At 50.4% G+C, this 22,085-nt stretch overlaps 1 protein-coding gene across 1 annotated transcript in view; it reads left to right on the forward strand.

Annotated features, from left to right (window-relative positions):
• The first annotated feature begins 2,036 nt into the window (after positions 1 to 2,036).
• The window catches only part of frem2b (FRAS1 related extracellular matrix 2b), a 39,895-nt gene continuing 19,846 nt past the window's right edge, over positions 2,037 to 22,085 (forward strand). Inside the window, exons 1-3 of the mRNA XM_037267630.1 lie at positions 2,037 to 7,207; positions 8,207 to 8,296; positions 20,536 to 20,682. Of these exons, the coding sequence (XP_037123525.1) occupies positions 2,191 to 7,207; positions 8,207 to 8,296; positions 20,536 to 20,682 (5,254 nt within the window). The 5' untranslated portion in view covers positions 2,037 to 2,190. The remainder of the gene's footprint in view (positions 7,208 to 8,206; positions 8,297 to 20,535; positions 20,683 to 22,085) is intronic.

Raw genomic sequence — 22,085 nt, forward strand, 5'->3', positions numbered from 1 at the left:
CAGACGGGGAAAAATGACAGACTGCTGTCTTTCAATTATGCATGTGCGACAAAAAGCCTTTGGTCCTTGGTGGTAGCGGCACAGTTTGGATCCATTTTGCTATTTGTTTGTCATTCTCGAGTATCAACCATCTCAATTGCGGTGGCTGTTGTCATCTTCAACAAACTTCAAAGTTGCCTCGCTTACCCTTTCTTGTCTCTATCTGCAGCAGCAGCCCGTTTCATTTCATTTCAATTCCGTTGAAAGCTGTTGAGTGTCGGGAATTTCATTTTTTTGACCTTGTCCCTCTTCATGCTCAGGTTTTTTGTGATCCATTGAGTCGAGCTTGCCTTTTGCTAGCGCCGGTGAGAAGGAAGACATCCGCCTTTTTTTTTTTGGTCCTATAATGCTGTGCTGTTGTGCGGCCAAGGTAGCACCTTATCCGATTTTCAGTAAAAGCCCTCTTAGATGTTTTGTTGCTGTCTTTGGCAACTTTGGCTCAATGCGAGCGCTGTGCGAGTGCGATATTGAAGCCCCGCGCTTGGGCATCTTAGCCCGAGCCAATAAATCACAGCGACGCCTCTCTCCGGCACCTTCCTGACACCGTGCTCCGAATTGACAATTTACACCAAATTTGATCTAAATCCGATATGACGGAATATGATAAAAGTTGGCTCCGCCTCAAGCCCAAGCCCGAAGCTTTGGGATATGATCCAATTCCCTCTCTGCGGGGGTTGCTGTCAGAGCGTTTTATTCCACCGCCTTTTCCCTCCCATTTTCTCTTCTGTCTGGAAGCTGTCAAAGCCTGAGGGCCATTTGCTGGCAGTTTACTCGCCTCTGCTTATAATTGGACTCCGTCAACAATGTCCAGCGCCCGTTTCGATACATGCCAAATTTGGACGTGTGGCTTCTTGGGGCATTGGGGGGGAAGTTTCTCTATACCAATCAATTATCGAAGGTGGCTTTAATAGAAATGTCTCAATCAAATAAGCCTTTCGCATAAACAAACTCAATTAAAGCGGAGTCATCTCGAGCGTGACCGGCATTTCAAATATCGACACAGTAGCATAATTACGTTGAGTTTTCATTCAAACTGGATTTGGTGGTCAAAAGTACAAAACGTGGCTTTGTTTTTAGCTTCTGAAATTGCCAGCTCCGGATATCAAGTTAAGGTCACAAATGTTGGCGGGGCGTGTCCCGACTTTGTTTATCGATAGCGTCCGGAGCGTGACATGAAAAGCATCCAAATGGGGGCAGGTACCACCCGCCCGCCCGTCTTGATGCTTGAGGTCCAATTCTCCAAGTTGCGGAGGGGGCAAAAAAACACGGCCTGGCTATTTTGCTATTTTTAAAAGCGCTCAGTCATGTGGATGATACTTGAAAGCTGCTTTTGATTGATGTACTTCTGGTTGCACTGCTGCTCTGCCGCTCGGCGGGCGTCCTCTCGCTCTTCATCATCACCGCTGCACACGGATCATGACCGGGCTTGTTGCGTGTCAGGAGAATGTGGAGCTGAGGGCCGAGGGGCGACACGCTGAAGGAAGTGGCTGACATTTTAGGATGAGAGGAAAAGCCACAGTTATGTCTACTCGAAAGGGTCTCAATGAAATCTGAAAGAAATGAAGAATAACTATCATGTGAAGTTAATCATTCTCTTTAAATACCTTGTCTAATGATTTCTATGAGATTTTCCTTCATAGTTTGGCTAACGAGTACAGATATACTAGTCCCAAATTATTTTACTTTTTGACCATTGTAGTGCAAAGCAAATCTGCAGTCTCGCCAAAAGAGGGAGACAAAGTTTTCGACTTGCACAGCATTTCTTCTGCACTCGTCTTTTGCCTCGCAGTGGAAGCGGAGACTTGATTGTAAGAGGGACTCCGTGTGCGGAGGAAAATGAAAATATGCTAAATGTCATCCAAGTGACGCATGCGTTGAAGTGGTGCGTTTCAATCTCCTCTCGGTGCAATCGGATTCCTCCCGTGACGGCGGCCAATCGGCTGCGAGGGGGGCGCGGCCGCGCTTTACTCGCTCCAAGAGGCAGCGAGCGTGAAGTTTGGCTGGCCAGTGCACAGACGCTGCGGGAGAATGGTGCACCTTGGCGGCGGGGGCTGCGCGACGCCGTGCCACTTTGCAACTTAGTTGTGTGCCTGCTCGTGTGTGCGTGCGTCCGTCCCTGTGTGTGTGCGTAAAGTGAAGCCGCGGCTCCAAATGGCTGCAATCTGTCCTCCGCGCGCGCGCGCGTCCGGCGCCGCTTTTCTCACGCTGGCGCTCGTCCTCACCACGACGAGCGACGCGCAGTTCTGGGAGCACCACGGACTGTCCTACGTGCTGCGCTCCGAGCTGTCCGAGGACACGGTGCTGGTGGCCAACAACGGCATCCGGGTGCCTTTCGGGAGGGCAGCCTTTGTGGATCCCGTCAACGACCTGGTGATTCAAGTTCAGCCCGGTGACAGGTGCACCATCACCGTCTTGGACAATGACCCTCTGTCTCAGAGGCCCGGGACTCTAAGCCCCAAAAAGTTCCCGTGTGAATTTGGCCCCAACGATGTCAAGTACTCCCACTTTGGCTCCCGGAGTCCGGCCAGGGACCGGGTGAGACTGCAGCTCAGGTACGACACGCAGACGGACACTGTTGTGATTCCTTTCATGATGGAGGTGGAGGTGGTCTTCACGCAGCTGGAGGTGCTGACCAAAAACATGCCGCTCACCGTGGAGAAGCTGCTGGGGACCAGCAACCCCATCGACAGGCGCGTCTTGGAATTTACATTTGACAGGCAAGCGCAGCGGTGCAGGGTCACGCCCCTGTCCGGCGGCGGCGGCGCCTTGCCCAGGTACGGAGTCCTGCCGGACGAGGGCGGCCTGGCTACGGGGATGACGGACTGCGACCGATTCACCGAGCTGAACCTCCGCTATCGCCACACGTTCGCTTTGAAGTCGCCGAGCCGAGATTACCTCCCGATGGTGGTGGAGCTGCACGACAAAGAGGGCAACCTGCTCAAGCAGGAGTTCTTCCAAATCTTGGTCAGGATTAAAGAGGGCGAGGAGAACACGGCGCCCAAACCCAGCTTCGTGGCCATGATGATGATGGAAGTGGACCAGTTTGTTATGACGGCCCTCACCGGCGACATGCTGGCCGCCGAGGACGCCGAGTCGCACCCCGACGAGTTGATTTTCAACATCACGTCGCCGTTGTCTTACGAGGAGGGCTACATCGTCAGCACGGACGACAGGAATTTACCCCTGAGCTCCTTTTACCAGGCTGACCTCAAAGACTTCAAAATCGCCTACAAGCCGCCCGCCGTGGATTCAGACAGCGAGCGCATTTTCCAGCTGGAGTTTGAGGTGGTGGACACGGAGGGGGCCGTGTCGGACCCTTTTGCCTTTATGATCGTGGTCAAGCCCATGAACACTCTGGCCCCCGTGGTGACCAAAAATACCGGTCAGTTGCTGTACGAGGGACAGTCCAGGCCGTTGTCCAGCTCGCAAAACCTGGAAATCGGTGACGAAGACGACCTGGACAAGGTCAAAATCGCTGTGATCGGCGGCCTGAAACACGGCCATTTAACCGTCTTGGGCTCAGCCGGGAAATTTTTCACGCCGGCCGACCTGAACGCCGGCCAAGTCGTTTATCAGCACGACGGCAGCGACACCTACAGCGATAACATTGTTTTTCGAATGACGGACGGCTCGCATCAGGTGGAGTTTCTCTTCCCCATCACCGTCGTGCCCACCGACGACGAGCCGCCGATCGTCAACGCCAACACCGGTTTGATTCTCTTCAAGAACCAAATGGTGCCCGTTTCCTCCCTCATGCTCAGCGCGGCAGACATCGACTCGGAGGACTCCACCATTAAATTCATCATCCAGCCGCCCTTTTCCACCATCGGCCAGGTGCTGCTGCGCCAAGCCGAGGCCCCGGAGGACCCGTCCACCTGGAAGTTCAACACGGAGGAGGAGATGTATGAGAAGGCGGTGAGCGAATGGCTGCAGCGGGACGTGAGCGACGGCAAAGTGTTTTACAAGCACGTGGGGCCGCACAGCACCAGCACGCTCATGGATCTCTTCACCTTCCGTGTACAAGATGACAACGACCCCCCCAACCAGTCGGAGGAGAGCTCGTTCGCCGTCAAAATCCTCCCTGTGGACGACCTTCCGCCCGAGCTCCACCCGGAGGCCACTTTGCATATGACTGTGCACGAGTATCAGCTCACGCACTTGCGCAAGAAGTTCCTACGCTACACGGATCTGGACTCGGAGGACCGGGACCTCAAATACGTCATTTTGCAGCCGCCGACAGACACGGACCAGAACAACCCCGTCGTGCTGGGCGCTCTGGTTTTGACGGAAAACCCCAAGGTGGAAGTGTCCACTTTCACTCAGGCCCAAATCAACCATCACAAAATAGCTTACCGACCGCCCGATCTGGAGCTGGGCATCACCACCCACGTTTTGCAGTTTCGCTACAAAGTGGAAGATGTTTCGGGGAATAGCGCCGACGGTGTTTTTACCATCTTCTTGAAGCCCGTGGATAACAAGCCGCCGCAGATTACCAACTCTGGATTTACAGTGCTGGAGCGGGGGGCGCATATCATCACGAGCGCTGAGCTGTATACGTCCGATTCAGACACAGACAGCAAAGGCATCTCTTTTACGCTCGCTCGGCCTCCCCTGCACGGACACCTCCGCTTGGTGTTCACAGACATGACGAGAGGAGACGCTTTTCGCCTCGAGGACATTGACGACGAGCGCATTTCTTACGTACACAACGGGGACGAATCGACGTCCGACTCCGTACAAATCGACGTCAGCGACGGGGTCCACGTGGTCCCGATTAACGTAAAGATTAACGTGAAGCCCGTCGACGACGAGACTCCGTCCATTAGCCTTCCGGCAGGGACCATCGGCTCCTCCATTGATGTCTTGGAGAACGGGGCGACTGAAATTACCACTAATGTCATTCAGGGGCGAGACGAGGACACGGACGACCTCCGTTTGACCTTTATCGTGGAGGACCCGCCGTCTCTGGGTGAAATTTTGCTCCGGGGGGTCCCTTCGGTCACGTTCACCCAGGCCGATGTCATCAACGGCCACGTGATCTACGCCCACACCGGCGGCGAGGTGGGTTTCACCACAAGACGAGACATTTTCAACTTAACTCTGACCGACATGTCTGACGAGTGGACGGTGGGAGGTAATAAGATTACCGGTGTGAGAGTGCGCGTGACCATTCTGCCGCTGGACAGCCAAGCCCCCCAAGTCTTTGTGGGGAGACTCTTTTCCGTCGTGGAGGGCGAGAAGAACGCCATCCAGACGCATCACATCGGCGCGGATGACGTGGACACGCTGGTGGAAGACCTCCTGTGCACCATCGTCGTGCAGCCCACTTCGGGCTACGTGGAGAACATTTCCCCGGCCCCCGGCTCGGAAAAATCCAGGTCCGGCACGGCCGTCAGCGCTTTCACCGTCAAGGACATTCAGCGGGGTCACATTTACTACGTTCAAAGCATCCACAGAGGAGTGGAGCCGGTGGAGGACAGGTTTACATTCAGATGCTCCGACGGAATCAATTTCTCCGAGAGGCACTTTTTCCCCATTTCCATCATCCCGGCCAACGATGAAAAGCCAGAGATCTACATGAGGGAGTTTGTGGTCATGGAGGGCATGAACATCGTGATCGATACGCCCATTCTGAACGCGGCCGACGCCGACGTCCCCGCCGACCAGCTCACGTTCATCATCACCAGACCCCCCGCGCACGGATTTCTCCTCAACCAGCTCACCACGGGCACCGTGCCCGTGCACAACTTCACCTTGGAGCAGATCAGCGAGGCCTCCAGCATCGTTTACGAGCACGACGACTCGGAGAGCACGCAGGACAGCTTCGACGTGCTCCTCACCGACGGCAAGTTTACCGTGCCGAGAACGGCGGTGGTCATGATTATCCCCGTGGACGACGAGACGCCCAGGATGGCCATCAACGACGGCCTGGACGTGGAAGCGGGCGACGTCAAAGTCATCAACGGCGACGTTTTACGAGCCACCGATCTGGACTCGGAGGACGGCGCGCTGACTTATATCGTTCGCCTCGTGCCCGGGCAGGGCTACTTGCAGAAAAGCACGCCAGACGACGTGCTGCAGAACATAACCCTCGGAATGAATTTCACCCAGGACGAAGTGGACCGGGGTTTGATCGTTTACGTGCACAACGGCCAGGAGGGCGTTCGCGACATCTTCAAATTTGACGTGACGGATGGCTTCAACCCGTTGATTGACAGATACTTTTATGTCACCGTGGGCGGCATCGACATGGTGTTCCCCTACGTGGTCAGTAAAGGCGTGTCCCTGAAGGAAGGCGGCAGGGTCACTCTGACCACAGACCTGCTCAGCACCAGCGACCACAACAGCCCGGACGAGCACTTGGTCTTCACCGTCACCCGAGCTCCGGTGCGAGGCCACCTGGAGTGCACGGACACGCCCGGGATGCCCATTTCGTCCTTCGCGCAGCTTCAGCTGGCGGGCAACAAGATCTACTACATCCACACGGCCGACGACGAGGTGAAAATGGACAGCTTCGAGTTCGAGGTGACCGACGGCTACAACCCCGTGTTCCGCACCTTCCGCATCTCCATCACGGACGTGGACAACAAAAAGCCGGTGGTGACGGTGCACGGCCTGGCGCTGACGGAGGGCGAGAGCAAGCTCATCACGCCTTTCGAGCTCACGGCGGAGGACAGAGACACGGCGGACCGACTCTTGACGTTCACGCTCACCCAGATGCCCGTTCACGGCCGGCTGCTCTTCAACGCCAGCCGGCCCGTGGCCTCCTTCACCAAGCAAGACCTCAACGACAACATGATCAGCTACAAGCACGACGGAAGCGAGAGCGCCGAGGACAGCTTCTCCTTCACGGTGACGGACGGCACCCACGCCGACTTCTACGTCTTCCCCGACACGGTCTTCGAGACCCGAAAGCCGCAGCTCATGAAGATTCGCATCGTCCCGTTGGACAACGGCGTGCCGCAGATCGCCGTCAACAAGGGCGCCCCCACCTTGCGGGTCCTGGACGGCGGGCGCCTCGGCTTCGTGATCACCGGCAAATCCCTCAAGGCGGAAGACCGAGACAGCACGCAGGGTTCTGTGCTTTTTCGGATTACGGGCGCCCCGCAGCACGGCTACCTGGTGGACACCAGCAAAGGAAATGCCACCGTCAGCACTTTCACGCAAGGTACCGGTCTTTGTCACTGAAAGCTCTTCATCGTGTTTGTGATATGTTCTTGCCAAAATACTCCAACAATCAAGTTCAATATAGTATACACGACCAAAGAAAAAGTATTCCAAAATACGCCCCCTTAAAAAAATGCCATGTCTAATGTCCACAGGGATTTTGCTCTGTTTCTCATGAGGTGGCCAAAACAGATTTTTATGAATGAAATAATTGACTTCTTTGACCGAAGCCACCCTCCTATTTAGAGCGTTGAAATATGACAGCGCCTCAGGCAAGCCGTGCATCTCACTGGAGAATTACAAAGAGAGCCGAATGGATTACACTTAAGGGAAAAGTGCCCAAGGTGATTTATGCCGGGCGCATTTCGTGCAGGATCACACATGTCGCCTGGCACACGTGTGTCAAAGGAGGTCATTGGTGAATTTTGTAAACTGGAAGTGCACCGCTGGCTGGCTGCTTGGCTTTTATTCACTGAGCCGCCAAGTTCCCCGCGAGCCCTGTTCAATATTTCACAAGTAAACAGACTGTAAATAAAGACGCCAGTCATCTCCTGGGCGGCGGCGGTGGCGGCGATGCATCGATCTCTTTGAAGAGAAAACACGTGGCCATCAAATATTGAAGACGGCGATGGGTGGAAAGCTCCCGCTTTTACCGAGCCGCATCTGCGAAAGCCTAACTGTTGAGGAAGAATGCAAGAGGGCGGGATGTATTTTTCATGTCGTCCGAGGGTCGTTACGCAGCCAAGTGCATTTGGTGGCGCTCTGAAGCGCGACCCGATGGATGAAACCGTGCGAGCGGCGATGGATGGATGGATGGATGGATGGATGGATGGATGGATGGATGGATGGATGGATGGATGGATGGATGGATGGATGGATGGATGGATGGATGGATGGATGGATGGATGGATGGATGGATGGATGGATGGATGGATGGATGGATCTCTTTCAAGGCCAAAAGCCAAATGACTGATATTGTTGCATCTATTTTTTTTTTTAGCGAACATCAACGACATGCGCATCTGCTACATCTTGAGGAAAGGCGACGACGCCACCAACGACATCTTCCATTTCTCCATCGAAGACAGCGGTAAGTCGCCATTTTTTTCCCCACATCCATCGAGGAAACAAAAATACAAACGATTTTGTAACAACTTTTTAGAATGGAGATGAGTCAGAGTCACGGCGGCTATTTGTAGGCCGGAAACAAAAGTCCAGGCAAACAATGTATTCCGGTCCTGACCTTGAAACGTCGGAGCAGCCGTGCGCTCTTTGGCACCGAGCTCGAACCGCCGAATAAAGCCCATGTTCATTTGTGCCGTTGTGTGCAGGTGTAAATCCGCTCTCAGCCGCGCTTCATCGTGTTTTTTAATTAAGCGTAAACATTGGCCGCGCAGATGGGAGATTTACATCCAGTTCCTTGAGCCGAGTACGGCCGCGTGGGGAAATAACTACGTGCTGAATCCAAGAACATACATTTTTAATAAGCCGCCTTTACCGGCCGGCCGCGCTGGCTGACTGGCTCGCTCGCTCGCTCGCCGCCGCCGTGTGATGAAGGGAACAATTAGAAAAAGGAGCAGACAACCGAGGCGAGCGCGTTGCCGATTAGCCCGAGCGGCGTGAAGCGGCGTGCCCGATGGCGTGGGCCCCTCCCCTTGTGCCCTTTCCTCAGCCGCAGATGGACAAACTCACCCGTAGTTACCCAATGTGATGAACAGAAATACTTTTAAATTGATTTTTTTTTGGTCACATTTGCTTGGCTGCCTTTTGTAATTATTCGCTCCATCTCATCAGATATGCTTTTTTTTTTCCACCTAAGCCAATTTGACACCACAGGTAGAACATAACACAGCAACTGTCATGTTTGTCTTGCTTAACGTTGACTTTCTAATTGGGCCGCTACACTGTCTTGCCCTCAAAATGCATTTGAGGTTGCAAAGATAACGCTGAGTTCCAAATGTGTCGTTGTGTGCCTTTGGTAGAATCCATTTGTGGCCGAAAGAAGCGTGGCCAAGCGCTCACAATTAGCTTTATGGTGGCACCTTAATGGCTGCAGATACGTTTTGCGCTGTGACTTGTCCACTCGGACTTAAACGCTGACTCCGCCGCAGCTTATGAGGCCGTGAAGGAACTTATTTTTCCTCCCTTAATAAGATTTACTTTTGCTGGGTGGCTGCCCTGCATGCGTCCCCCAGACGGACGCAGCCTCCAGTATTGAGGTGGGGGAGGTAGGCTGAGGACCCCCCTCCCATCAGGAAGAAATGACTTTCTGTGCCACGGCTGTAATAAAGCGTGGCGGTTAGCGGCATGTCGGGATAACTGCCGCCAAAGCGCCATCGGAGATGGATTCCGAAATATTTTTGCACGACAGGATCAAAGCGTGCATTTTTAATAACGTTGTAAGCTGATGACTCAGCTTTGACGCCATGATCAGCCCACATTAGTTGCAGTAGAGGAAAAAAAAAAGGCCACAGCGCATCGCAAACTGAACTGGACGAAGCGCTGTTTTTGACCTCTCGTCTTCCGAGCTTTCTAATTTCCCGCGGAGCTAGCGAGCCGGAAAATATTCACGCCAGCAGGAAACAACTTTACTTTCAGTAAACAGCATTTTTGTTTTAATTCAAGCCCAAAGAAATGCTTTCGGCCCAGTTTGGGATTATTTTTAATTCCTATATTTTCCCCTTTTTTTATTTTTTTATTTTTTAATTAACATCATTTAAATGTTTGTGACTGCGGCGACTGTCAACAATTGTAATGCGTCACGGCGGACGGGGATGACCAGCGGTGAGGTTCTTTTTCCACTTTCCCAAATTCCTTGGCTCGGGTGCACGAGCGTGTCGGGCTGGCTAGCTGGCTCTGCTGTTTTTGTAAAAACATCCCAGCTGGAGGTAGAAGTGATGAAAGGCTGCTTAATGGCTATAAAAGTCTCCTGCTTAGGGAAAGGACTTGTGGTTTCTTGCTGCTTCTGTGCGCCACGTCAAGAGCTCCCTCCCCCTCCCCTACCCCACGCATTCAGGTGAGTTTACCTGAATACACACAGTGACCCGCTAAAGTGTTTTTGGTCGGGCATTCCGGTCTGCTCTGATCCCGTCAGTCAGCATCCGAGACGTGATACCTGACAGGCGCTTCTTATTCGGCTCGAGACGTGTTAAGGCATCAGCACCGTGCTGTAGTGGTTTGCACGTCCGCTTTGCAGTTGAGACTTTCTGGGTTTGAATCTCCGCTCCGTCCACTGTGCGTTTCCAACGACCAGTCCATCGGTTGTTCCGGCGTCCAGTAAAGGTCAGGTGGGCTAAGGATGAGCAACTCAATGTAAATTAGCAATCATTTCTACAATAGTGTTCTGTTATGTGCGGTTTATGATCATAATCAAATAAAAAATAATTCTAATTATTGACAGTCTGCTTGCTGATGCCCTTGTGTAGGTGTACCTAATGCAGTGTCCTCTTAGCTTTCAATCCTCCGAAGCATTTTCCCTCCCGTGTGAATTTATATGACGGTGTGACTGTTTGTAACACCTTGCGCCCCCCACCTGACGACCCCCCCCAGGTTGGAGGGGATTATCTGCCTCGCCTTAGCGTGCTTAAGCACAGCGGCCTGCTGGGTGGCCAGGAATTTGCTGGTAAATGTGCAAAGCCAGATCGCCTTTCCACTTGTGTGTGTGGCATTGTCAGTGATGATTCTGCGTTTTCTCTGTGCTTTTTGACCGCTTTTGTTAATGACAGTGCTCTCCTTGGCGCTTATCTGGCTGCGTGTGTGACATTGGTCCGTCCTTGGCAGCAATGATAGGAATTATAAGAACTGGAGGTGAAAATGACACATGCGCTTTACCTTTCTCTGTGGAAACATCTGGTAGATGATTACAGAGCGATTGTTGCGTGACAGCTGCTTTACTTTCTAGAAAGAAAGGATTACAAGCTTGTTAGTTTTGTAGGACACTCGCTCCAGATGCCATCTTGCTCAGTTGGACTTTTATACTTTGCTCACGTTTCTACGTATTGATGTTTTTTTTTTTTTAGGGGTCTTGTCATTTGATTGATTTATTTTTTTATTCATAGCTTTGAAGTGCTTTTGGTGCAAATACGTATTTAGTGCAAGTAAGCCTTCATTGGTGTAAGTCGGTAAATACTACAATGCATTCTGTCATGCATGAATTGCTCAAGTTGAATTTGAGTCCACCACGACCGCTCAGTCATCTTGTCATGGACTGGAAGTTGGTTTGCGAGCACCTCCTCGTTGGCACAAAACTCGTTTGTTGTCTCAGCAGCTTTTATTAGAGAGCGCGCGCCTTGTTAGCGACTTCATTTTTATTGCACCTTTGATGCACGTGTGATTTGCAGGCTGCTCAAGAAGCAGCATGAAAAATGGAATGAAAAACTCCAAACAACGTCATTTCCCTTAGCCCGACATTAAACCAAGCCTTTTTTATGACCGCCCTCAGATAATAAGCACATCTTTGCAAGAACTTTATTGCTTGATTATGAATTATCATTCTCAATTTCCATATCTCCTTCTAGCAGATGTCTGATAGTTTTATGATTGCTGTTGCTTCTCTGCTGTTAGCGTTTCATCCATTTTACGGCAGCGGAAAGGTTGATGTATCGCAGCCAAGTCACCATCGAGGCATTCATTTGTTAGTGCTTTTCTGCGTAACATTGAATTGGTCTTAACATTGAATGAAACAAAAAAGAAAGAAATGTCAACCAAATGTCAATCAACAGAAAAGATTTTCAATTTGCCTGAAATAAAAAACGAGTGCCACTGCCATCTTCTGTTCTGGATGTGCAATTACACTTAATGGTCGTTTGACCCAAAAACAAAAAAACTCAAATCACCCCTCCGATCGATTCAGAAGTATATTGAGTGGTCCTTGATTGGAAAGATTCACACAATTGTAGCCAGCTTCCCCCCCAAAATAAAGAAAAAATCATCTGTGATCGACTCCGGTTCCCCCGTGACAAGGAGGACCAAAGTCAAAGTCTGCTTTATTGTCAATTTCTTCACATGTCAAGACATACAAAGAGATGGAAATTGGTAAAAAAAAAAGGTAATAAACACATGGCTAGAAGCACTTGTTCACTCATTGTCAGCCTGGCATGAATGTGAAACAATGACTTGTGACGGATTTCACCCCGCCGACCTTTTGAGCGTGGCAATAATTATTGCCATTTTCATTATTTCCTGTGGGGAAAGTCGAAAAAGTCAGATCAGAGGTTGTGTTCTGAAGTGGAAATGCAAAATTCCGGCGGCCGGCCGACCGGCCCCCTTCTTCAGCCTTGTCCAAACCGGCCCGGGCTTGTTCCCCCGGAAGGAAGGAAGGAAGGCGATGATACGTGTCGTCATAGCCGCCTTAGGATATCGCCCGAGCAGAACTGAGCTTCCGCAAGTGCCAAAAATTCCTTGGTAGAAAAGCTCAGACCGAGGGGGGACGGAGGGAAGTATGTGGGGGAAGGGGGGGGTGTTATTTGCTTCAAGGACAGCAGTCTGTCTGTCTGTCTGTCTGTCTTCCTGCCATGGCAACAGGATGCAATCAGGACAAACGTGTTGAGGCAAACTGAAAAGTTGAAAACAATGCTAGCTCAAGTCAAGTGTCTTGTGCTTGGGCCACCACCACCACCACCAGGTTGCTTCATGACATTTGTCACAGATAGTCTGGATGTCGCGTCCAAACCTTCCGAATGTTCATCGGCCGCTTCCATCTCCCAGCACGCCGTCTTAACAAATCATTCACACCTCTTGCGGGGATATTCATTAGTGTCTTGAGAGATGCCCAGAAGAAAAACCGCAGCAGGGAATCGGAGTGTGACTCCATGCAGCTGTCTCTCGGCGGCTTTTTCTTCCAATTTGTTGCAAAAGTCCTGAGGATGAAGTGAAACGCTGGACCCGCCTCCTGCCTGCTTGATGACAGGCTGACAACTGCCGTCAACTCGTGGGAGGCTGTGTTTGATCAAGTTGTCTGCGAAAGAACCAAGCTACATTAGTATTCATTGTCGACGTAGAAGTTGTTGCGTCATCGTTGCAAATCTTTTGGGACGATTGTCGGGGCTGGTTGACTGAGCGAGCACTTCCGCTTCTGACTTTGCAGGTTCCAGGGACGCAAAGGATTTTGGGCTGCAAATTATTTTCTCCTTTTGAAGTCATATGGCTATTAATGACATTTATTATATTTTTATTTATTTTGTATTTATTATGATGATTTTAAATGATTTTTATAACTATTATTCATTATAATTCCAGTCTGAACCTGTTATGAATGAATAAAACATTGGCAACATGCAGTAAACACGGCGCATCCACGGTGAGGCGGGCCGGGCCGCCCTAATCTATAACCCGATGAAATGTGAAGTTGAATTGAAAAAAGGCCTCGCATTTCACACCGCGCTCTGCTTTCATGAGCGGCGGAGAAGGCACCCGATCCAAACGTGCGCCGCTTTGACCACGAGGTCGAATCCTCGCCTTATCTCATAAAAGGTGTTGATGAAAGCCTTTGAGGGATCCGCCACGCTGACGGGAAATCGGCTGGCTGGTGGAGACGTGGGAGGTGAAGTTTGGAAGAGATGAAAGATAGACGTGCTTCGTCGCTGGTAGTTTTTTTTTTTCCAGGCGAGGAGCCTCTTCCTGTCACCTGTCGGGACGGCGCCGATGTGCTGATGGAGGATCAGACAAGTAGCGGAGGCCTGCGGGGATCCTCATCTGGATGCGTTTGATGGCTCGCCGCCGCCGCCGCCGCTTTCATTACCTGTGCATGAGTTTAAAAAAAAAAAGGCTGTGGGCTTGTTCGCGCGTCCCACTTCTCGTCTATAAATATGCGACAGCCTCAAAAGCGTTGGTAGAATTGTTAACGCGGGGCGAAGATTTTTTGCAAAAAAGCTGCTTCGCTGCCGAGAACGAGCGGCGCCGAGGAAAGCGAGTCAGGTTTTGTGTTCCGACGCATACGTACGTCGGCCCGCAAATAATATCTGGCGTTTTAAAAAACAGATGGCAACAAAGCGCCGACTCAGAATCTCCTTTTAACCTGCGTGACGTGCTTGCTTTGCCAATTACCAAGCGGCCTTGACGGAGCTTAAAAACAGGTTACACCCAGCCGTCACTCAGCGGAGTGCAACATTTTGTAAAAGTTCAACTGCTCACAAAAGCGGCGGGCGGGGGGGGAGAGAAAGAAAAAAAAACACTTCTTACCATACCTTTATTTGTTCGGCACAAGTCTACTTCCTGGCTCAAGACGATCCCCGCTCCCTCCCCTCGTGAAAATGAATCAGAAATAGCATCTCAAGGTGCCCTGTTTGTGGCATCTTTTAAAAATGTCAGTTCCTTTCAATTATTCCAAACAATCAACTGGAAGTTCCACACAAATTAACCGAGCATGAGGCAAGAGATCAGAGTTCAACAGCCCCCCCCACCCCACCCGAGCCCCCTCCCTTAGGTTTGAAATCAACTCAACCGTGTCTAGGCTCTTTCAACTTCTCATAGTGAGCAGTTAAAAATTAGCTGCCAAGATTGCAAAAAAAATTCTTCAAATGAGAAATGCATTGCTTCATTTGATCATAATAAATGTACGTCACAGTTTTTTTTTTTCCCCCACAATCTGCTTTTTGGTCTTGGCATTTGCAGACATGAAAAAAAAAAAAGTGCAGCAGCAGGTGTGCGCCAACAAAGTGCTTGCGTTTTCCTCCGAGTCGTCACCTGGAGCCGTTTTAATGAGAGCGTCATTGTCGTGCCGTACTAACAAGCTTATCAGCGGCCGATGAGCCGGAAAGGTTCTGTCTGAGCGGGACCGCTCGGTTCCGCTCGCCCCGAGTGGGGAGGGGCACGTATTTAATTTGCACCTTGAAAGAGGGGGAGAGATCCAATTTCCCAGATAAGGCAAAAACGTCTGCACGCCCCTCACGTTCCACGCCGAGCTTTTGTTCTGGCCAAAAATCCCATCCGGCACTTTTTTCAATGCGAAACTGATCTCATTCTTCGTTCCTAGGGGCTTCCGCCGTCCCCCAGCGTGAGATCTTTTGGGTTGTATTGTATGACACGGAAGGAGAAAGAGCGGCTTTTTTGGAAACCCTTGACTTGAACGTTGCACGGTGTTGATCACGCTGCTTCCCTTGGAAGTTAGCAAACAGCCTCTGAAGGCTGGCCACCCGAAAGAAAAAAAAAAAGCAAGCACTGACTTTGGCGGGAACTCTATCAATCATTCTGCCTTTACATTTTCGAACATGAATGTTGGCCTCGGGCTGAAGCTGTTCCCAACCTGGACTTTGTTCCAAATCATCTTTTGGAGATGCTCCTCCCTTCTCATTTGCGAGGCGAGGCGGCCGTCTTATCTTGAGCAAGCAGCTTTGTGTTCCAATCCAAGGCCTCCTTTCAGCGTGCTCAAACAAAGACTCGTGGAACAGCGCTTTACCTTTTCAGGCAGGACTCGTGGCTCCCTCCTTCCACCTCTTCGCCCGCCTCAATTCGCAAAGCCGCCGCCGTTCTACATTTCAAGCCCGGTGTGATTAGTATGGCGCTGGCGAGGCCCGCGCTGCACTTTTATATTCAAAGGCTTCACATGGGCAAACAGTCGGCCATTATTTGCTCTGACAAGAGAGCAAATACGGCCCATTCGGGGGGTCACGGAAAAAGCGGGCCCCCCCCGCCGCCGTCTCGCTCGAGTCCCGCCGAGCTTCGTCCTTGTGCTGCTTTGTTTTCTCTTGTCGCTCCTTGTCTTTGCTTTTCGATTCCTTCAGCGTGGAAGTCCATTCACGGGCAATTCAGTGAAATCGCTTTTTGGGTGGGGCAGGGCGCCGGGCTCCCCCAAGCTTATTAGCTGAGTCAGGAAGTGATTTCCTTTGTGATTTTTACAATGAGGACGACTGAAGATTGACTTCCTAATGATGAAGAAAAAATCGAAAAGTAGAGGCCACCCCACGAACGATATCAGTTCAACAGTCGCAGCATTGAACATTTCACAAACCTGCAAGTCAGCGAAGTGATCAATGTGCTCACTTTCACGGCGACACGGGGGATTAGGACGCGTTTTAATTTCAAACTGGAGTTTCTGCAGTCTTGATGCGGGGCGAATACAAATGATTCAAAGGCGCCTTCTGAAATCCACGCTGACAATTTGATCTTTGCGCTTGCTAAACGGGGATTAGCCACGACCGACTTGACGCTAACCGAAAAGCAGGATAATCGTTTGAAATGAGTTCGCTCATATCTGAAGCCAACGCTCTCTAACGATGCGCTCGTCATAGGGCTCCACTCCTCAGCTCTCCGACTTGGAGAGGAACATCTTGTGCTCCTGCCGGAACATGGGTCGCAGTGAATTATTCCTCACAACTATCGCTCGCAGGCGGCACGTGTGGGATCAAGCGTGAAATCCTCACGAGCTCGGAGAACATCTTTGCGCCGTTCTCGTGTCTGTCGCGGCTCTTCTCGGGTTTCCTCAACGACCTGAAAAACAGCCTGAGAACTTTCCCGAGTTTTATGTCGTGCCAGTTCCGCGAGAAGACAAATTAGGCCGTTCGGAGGCAACAAGCCAAGTGCCAGGACGGGTCGACCTTTCCCCGTACAGTATTTCTTTTGCCTTTAAAGTCTCCCGGGACACACATAAAGGAGAGCCGTTTGAAATAAGAGCCTTGGGAATTTCCTCCAGACCGCTGTGCTCAGTCAAGGGCTTCAACTTTGGGATCCTGGAGGGGGAAGAAAAAAAAAAAAAAAAAGAGCAGGCATTGCGAGAATCTTGTGCAGCTTAGTGGTTGCCAGCTTTAATTGCAAAATGAAAATATAAATAAAAACTTGAACATAATAGAGCTGTTTTGGGAAAACATTGATTGCTGTGCATATGCTCCAGGTGAAAGCAGACTACATTAAAAAATAATAATAATAATAATTATACCTCGCCCATATGCATTTAAATGTCCTCAAACATGTATTTTAACAACATTGTAATCATATTTGAATGCACAAAAAAGTTGAAGAGGCGGCGCTTGGGCTCAAATGCTCACGTGAGTGTCTGGATGTGAGCTGTGGCCAACAGCAGCTCAAATGTTGTTTCGACGCATCTGGACAGACAATTCTCGCAGGCATATGTTCTTTATCCTCTGCAAACTGAGCGCGCCTCATGCCAGACTGGGCACCAAAAGAGATCCCCGTATTGTGCTTGTGATTTATCTGCTCATTCTTCTCATGTACGCAGAGGCCAAGCACCTCCATTGAGGCTCCTCACATCTCCCCGCTGAGCGCAAAGCCCGACTCACCCCAAGCCCGGCGGTGGGCGCGCCTCCCTGACCCGACCCCGGCCTTTTGTTCCGAGGCGCCTTTGGCCTTCCTCTCAGGCACCTCCGGGGCGGCCTCGGAACGAGCTGATCGGTACGGGGCGCTCCCTGCCTTTGCGGCACGCCAGAAAAGGGGCTTCGGGCTGTGTGAAATGATTGCGGCTCGAAATCTTTTTCCACTCGCCTCTCATTAGCGCTGATACAAGGCTTAGGCTGATTAGACCATATAGCTCACTGGCTTTTTTTTTCCCTTCTACAGGATTATCCTATCCCGCTCCACCTTAATTGGAGCGCCGAAAGGCACGCGCGCGCCGTCTGGCGCTTTATTGAATCTAAACATTCCGTCAAAATATAGCCTAGGCTGGGATTAGCGGCCGCTCTTTTGGATTGGAATTTAGTCGTACTATTATTACTTCATGTTATGATAAAGGTTGAAAAGAAAGTCTCCTGACCGCCGCCATATGTGAAGATTTCGCGGTAAATGAAAGCAAAAGTACGGCACCTGTGTGAGCTTTGTGCATTCACTTGTGCTGCTGCTGCGGTATTTTTCGTGAAGTCATAAAGCCCAGCAATCCTCCCGCTGCCTTTTTTCATGACTGAGCCTCGCAATGATGATTAAACTTTGACTTCATGCTCCGCCCACATTAAAGGAGCCTCAAATCCTTGGCCGTTTAGCATCCATGCCTCTGATTTGCTGTCTGCTAGCAAATTTGTGTGAGAACAGGCTGACATCGGGATTGCCGTGAGAGTCACGTGACTTGGCACTCGCCGCGCTGCGGCTTTGGCACGGAGGCGTGGCAACATCTTTTGTCAGCCCGGAATCACGACCCATTTGTTCGGAGGGGCCCGAGCCGACCCCCCACGTCAACGACAACATTCCCCTTCGTCGCCGGGATGTTTACACTCATCCGTCAGCGCCGCGCTCGACTATTTATCGCCTGTCGCGGAAACTTTTTAAGCGTGCAAACGCCTTGTGAAGGTATTTTTAGATGTATTGTGTCCGTTCGGCCGCGTCCCAATTTATCCGGCCTCATTAGCACGGACGACGGGTCCGCCGGGCATGCTCGACCGTGACCAAATAAGGACCGTCTACTAAAGGGGAGGGGCCGAGTGGGGGGCACCGAGCTGGCACGGCCCCGGGGCCCCGCATTCCTTGGCCCGCTCTCTAAAGGATTCTGTCGCTCGTCATCCGCCCACTGTGTTAGTGCACGGAGTTCACGCTCGGCACTTTTGTGCTTTTAGCAACAAGGCAGATTAAGGTGAAGGTTTGCTCCCCAGTGGTTAAAAAAATAGTATCAAACTGAATGCAATCATCCCTCCACGCTTTTTCTTTTTAAGAGCAGAGGTGGTGTGTAGACTTTTGCCATCCACCGCATGTTGTCATTGCTTCAAAGAAACAGCGAGACTTCCGCAAAAGTGCCTCTCGTTTTTTTTTTTTTGCTGAGTGTGCCATTTCGAAGAAGCCCGTGAATCAAAGTTATGAGCGCGGCTTTTGCGCGTGAATTTTGTCCAATAGCGTCTGGTACAAATGAAGGTACCCGCTGTGAGATTTGCATTAACGGCAGGTGAGGTCATGCGGGTTTTGCCTCAGCCTACGCTTGAAATGCAAATATGGCTGACAAAGCGCTGGTGAAAGATTAACGCTCGGCGAGACGGTCGGTCGGGGTGGCCGCTTCAAGACTGTTTATCTTCTTTGGAGAGAAATCCGGAGGACGATGGTGTTCTCCCCACTTACGTACCTAACTTACAATCTAAACTCAAAGTTAATGTTTGCTCATCTACCGAGTCAGCATAAATGATTTGCTCCGAGAAGCCCCAAAAGAGCGACGAGATGTTTTCGTACGTTGCCATTCATCTCCTTTATTAGCTTAGCGAGCTATTTGCAATGTACTCACATTTTAGCTAATGTGAGCTCTTCCATTTGATCAGCGTGGCCTTAAAAAGGCTCGTAAAAAGTCTTTCTCGACTTCCTTCTCCGTGAGCGAATTGGGACGTCTGCGCTTTTTCCACGACCTCGGCTTCTTCCTTCACGACTCAAATCGGCGGCCTGCGTCGCCCGCTAACGTTAATCCACGGAGGCGGGGGTCCTGTCGTACCCGGGTCACAGCCGCCAGTGAGTTTAAGCCGCTGCAAAGTTTGCCTTTGTTAATGACAAACTACTGAACTCATCCTGCACCGTAATAGCAACGCATCAAGCCAGAGGCCTTGTTTGTCCGTGTCGAAGCGCATTACAGGGGGAGTGGAGCAGTTGGGGGGAAGGAAAAAAAACAACAGCCATAGGCATGAATTTAGATGCATTTTGATGATGGTGGCTGGGCAGAAAGACAGAAAGGCCCTGCTTGTGACAGACAGCTGAGGACCCGATGAACCGGACTGTTCGTAATAGCGGTCGGTCATTTGATGGCTGAGCGGACAAAGAAAAAAGCCATCAAGAAAATAGAAAGCTCTTTCCAATATGATTACTCTTCGATCCCTCAAGTTGGAGTCCCATTCACCGTCTTTGACGTGATGATTTGCTAACTGCGATGATGTCAACGAAGGCCATTCTTCTCCTTCTTTAGAGAGAATGATGCCATCGGCGGAAAGGTGAAGCCAGACTTGTATTAGCGGGTCATCGATCGTCTCGGGCTCACACAAGAGATGGTAGTAAATTGTTGAAAGGGAAAATTCGTCACGCCCTCGCTGGCCTTTTGGTCTAATTAAAACTCTGCGCCGTCTTTATTTGCCCGATGAATTAGCGTTAGTGTAGCATTAGCGCCATTCGCGTCTGACAACAGTAAGACGACTGGGTGCCATTTTGAAAGCGGCTTCTAAAGGCCAGGATGAATGGAAGCAGTCTGGATGGCAAACCCACACCTTTTTGTATTTTAATTAGAAGCCAAGCAGTCGGATCCTACCGATCCCCGGCCCTTCGTACTTCCCACGGACTCTGAAAGTTTTCAAAAGAGCTTGATCATGGGAAGCTTCCTCCGACCTCCCAGAAACTTAGGTTTAATGAAGGCTAAATTCTCCAGTGGGTTAAATGTGAGTGTGAGTGTGAGTGTTTTTTTTCTTTGAGGAGTTCCTTTGTTTTTTGCAGGTGGCAACAAACTGAGGAACCAGCAGTTCCGCCTCAACTGGGCTTGGGTCTCATTGGAGAGGAAGCACTATGTGGTGGACGAGGAGCTCAAGTTCCTGGAGGTGGTCCTCAAGCGTCGAGGCTACCTGGGCGAGACCTCCTTCGTTAGTAAGTCCAAAGTCGAACGCTTCGCTTGTTGCTCGAGTTGTATGTCGCTGACATAGATGAACAAATCATTTTTTAATTGTAGCCACAGTGCATATTAGAACCTGTTGGGGTCGTTTGCCTTTGCCTTTTATGAGGACGCAAAACAAAAAACATACTGTCAGGCCTAAGTACCATCAGACATTATTTCACACACTAAAACCAAGAGTCTTTTCTGTAACACAAACAGTCTGGATCAACAACAATCCATAGATAAAAGCGACAGAATTGATTCAAAGAGAAAGAAGTTCCTTTGAACAGGTGCGAGGGAGCTCTCCTCATCGTTAGTGAGATAAGAAAGGAAGGGAGTTAAAGGAATTCTTTGGAGCTAGCTTCATTGAACTAAGGGACTCCAACTCGTAAATTATGAGGCCCTCGGTCAGGCCGATCATCGAATGATTCCAACACATACAGTGACCTTTAACCCCTCTCCCATTTACCGTTCGGATGCACAACAGCGCTCGGTGCACATCCCTACTAGAGGTCACCTGCAATTGGTGTCACCGCTTCGAACGACGCAGCGAGCAATTTAACGACCGCCACCAAACAAACAACAAGCTGCCCGAGACAATCGAAGCCGCTTTTATAAACTCGATTAAAAGCGGAGGGGCGCCGCTGTTTTTGTTTTCTTTTTTGGTGTCACCGTTAAGCATCTAAAAAGCGAAGGGATCATTAACATGACGTGATGTGGAAGGTCAGATCCCGTGGCATCATTAGCAGCCTCCGTCCGTCGAGAGCTCACGCTAATGCATCAACGCAGGAGGCGATATGCAAATTTCTAACCTTTGTTCAACTTGGCGCACGCCTCAGTTGCCGTTTGAAATAAAACGCAACTGTCGCTGCGTGCGTGGATCATTAAAAAAATGTGTCGGGAGATTGAGCTGACAGTAAGGTGTGAATACGGGGGTGTGAAATTGAAAAGGCTCCTTTCTAATTACGGCAAAAATGAAAAGGAATGTTAACACGGAAAATATTGTGTGATGATCCCCGCGTGCTAGCCTCGCAAATTGAAGCGAAGCAAGAATGTGTATTTAAAGAACGTGGGCGGAAATTTAAATTGTTTTGATTATGCGGAGCAAAGCTTGCTGTTTTATTCATGCTTGCGTTGTAAATGAAAGAAATTCCTCTTTCAACTAATAACAGGGAGGCTGCCACATGCACTCAAATGACTCCAATATGGAGACATTTCTCCAAATCAGAGCTTGGACGAAACAACCTCGGTGTCTTTGAATCTCAATTGATTTATGTTATAAATATAGCCATGTGTCCTGATATTTTTGTCTGTGTATAATGTAGAGTACGCTACACGAGTGACTTTGTTCATCAGCCATCCAAAGTAACAATCAGTCAGACACAATTGGGATTCC

This window comes from Syngnathus acus, chromosome 13 (assembly GCF_901709675.1).
Source record: "Syngnathus acus chromosome 13, fSynAcu1.2, whole genome shotgun sequence".
NCBI lineage: Eukaryota > Metazoa > Chordata > Actinopteri > Syngnathiformes > Syngnathidae > Syngnathus > Syngnathus acus.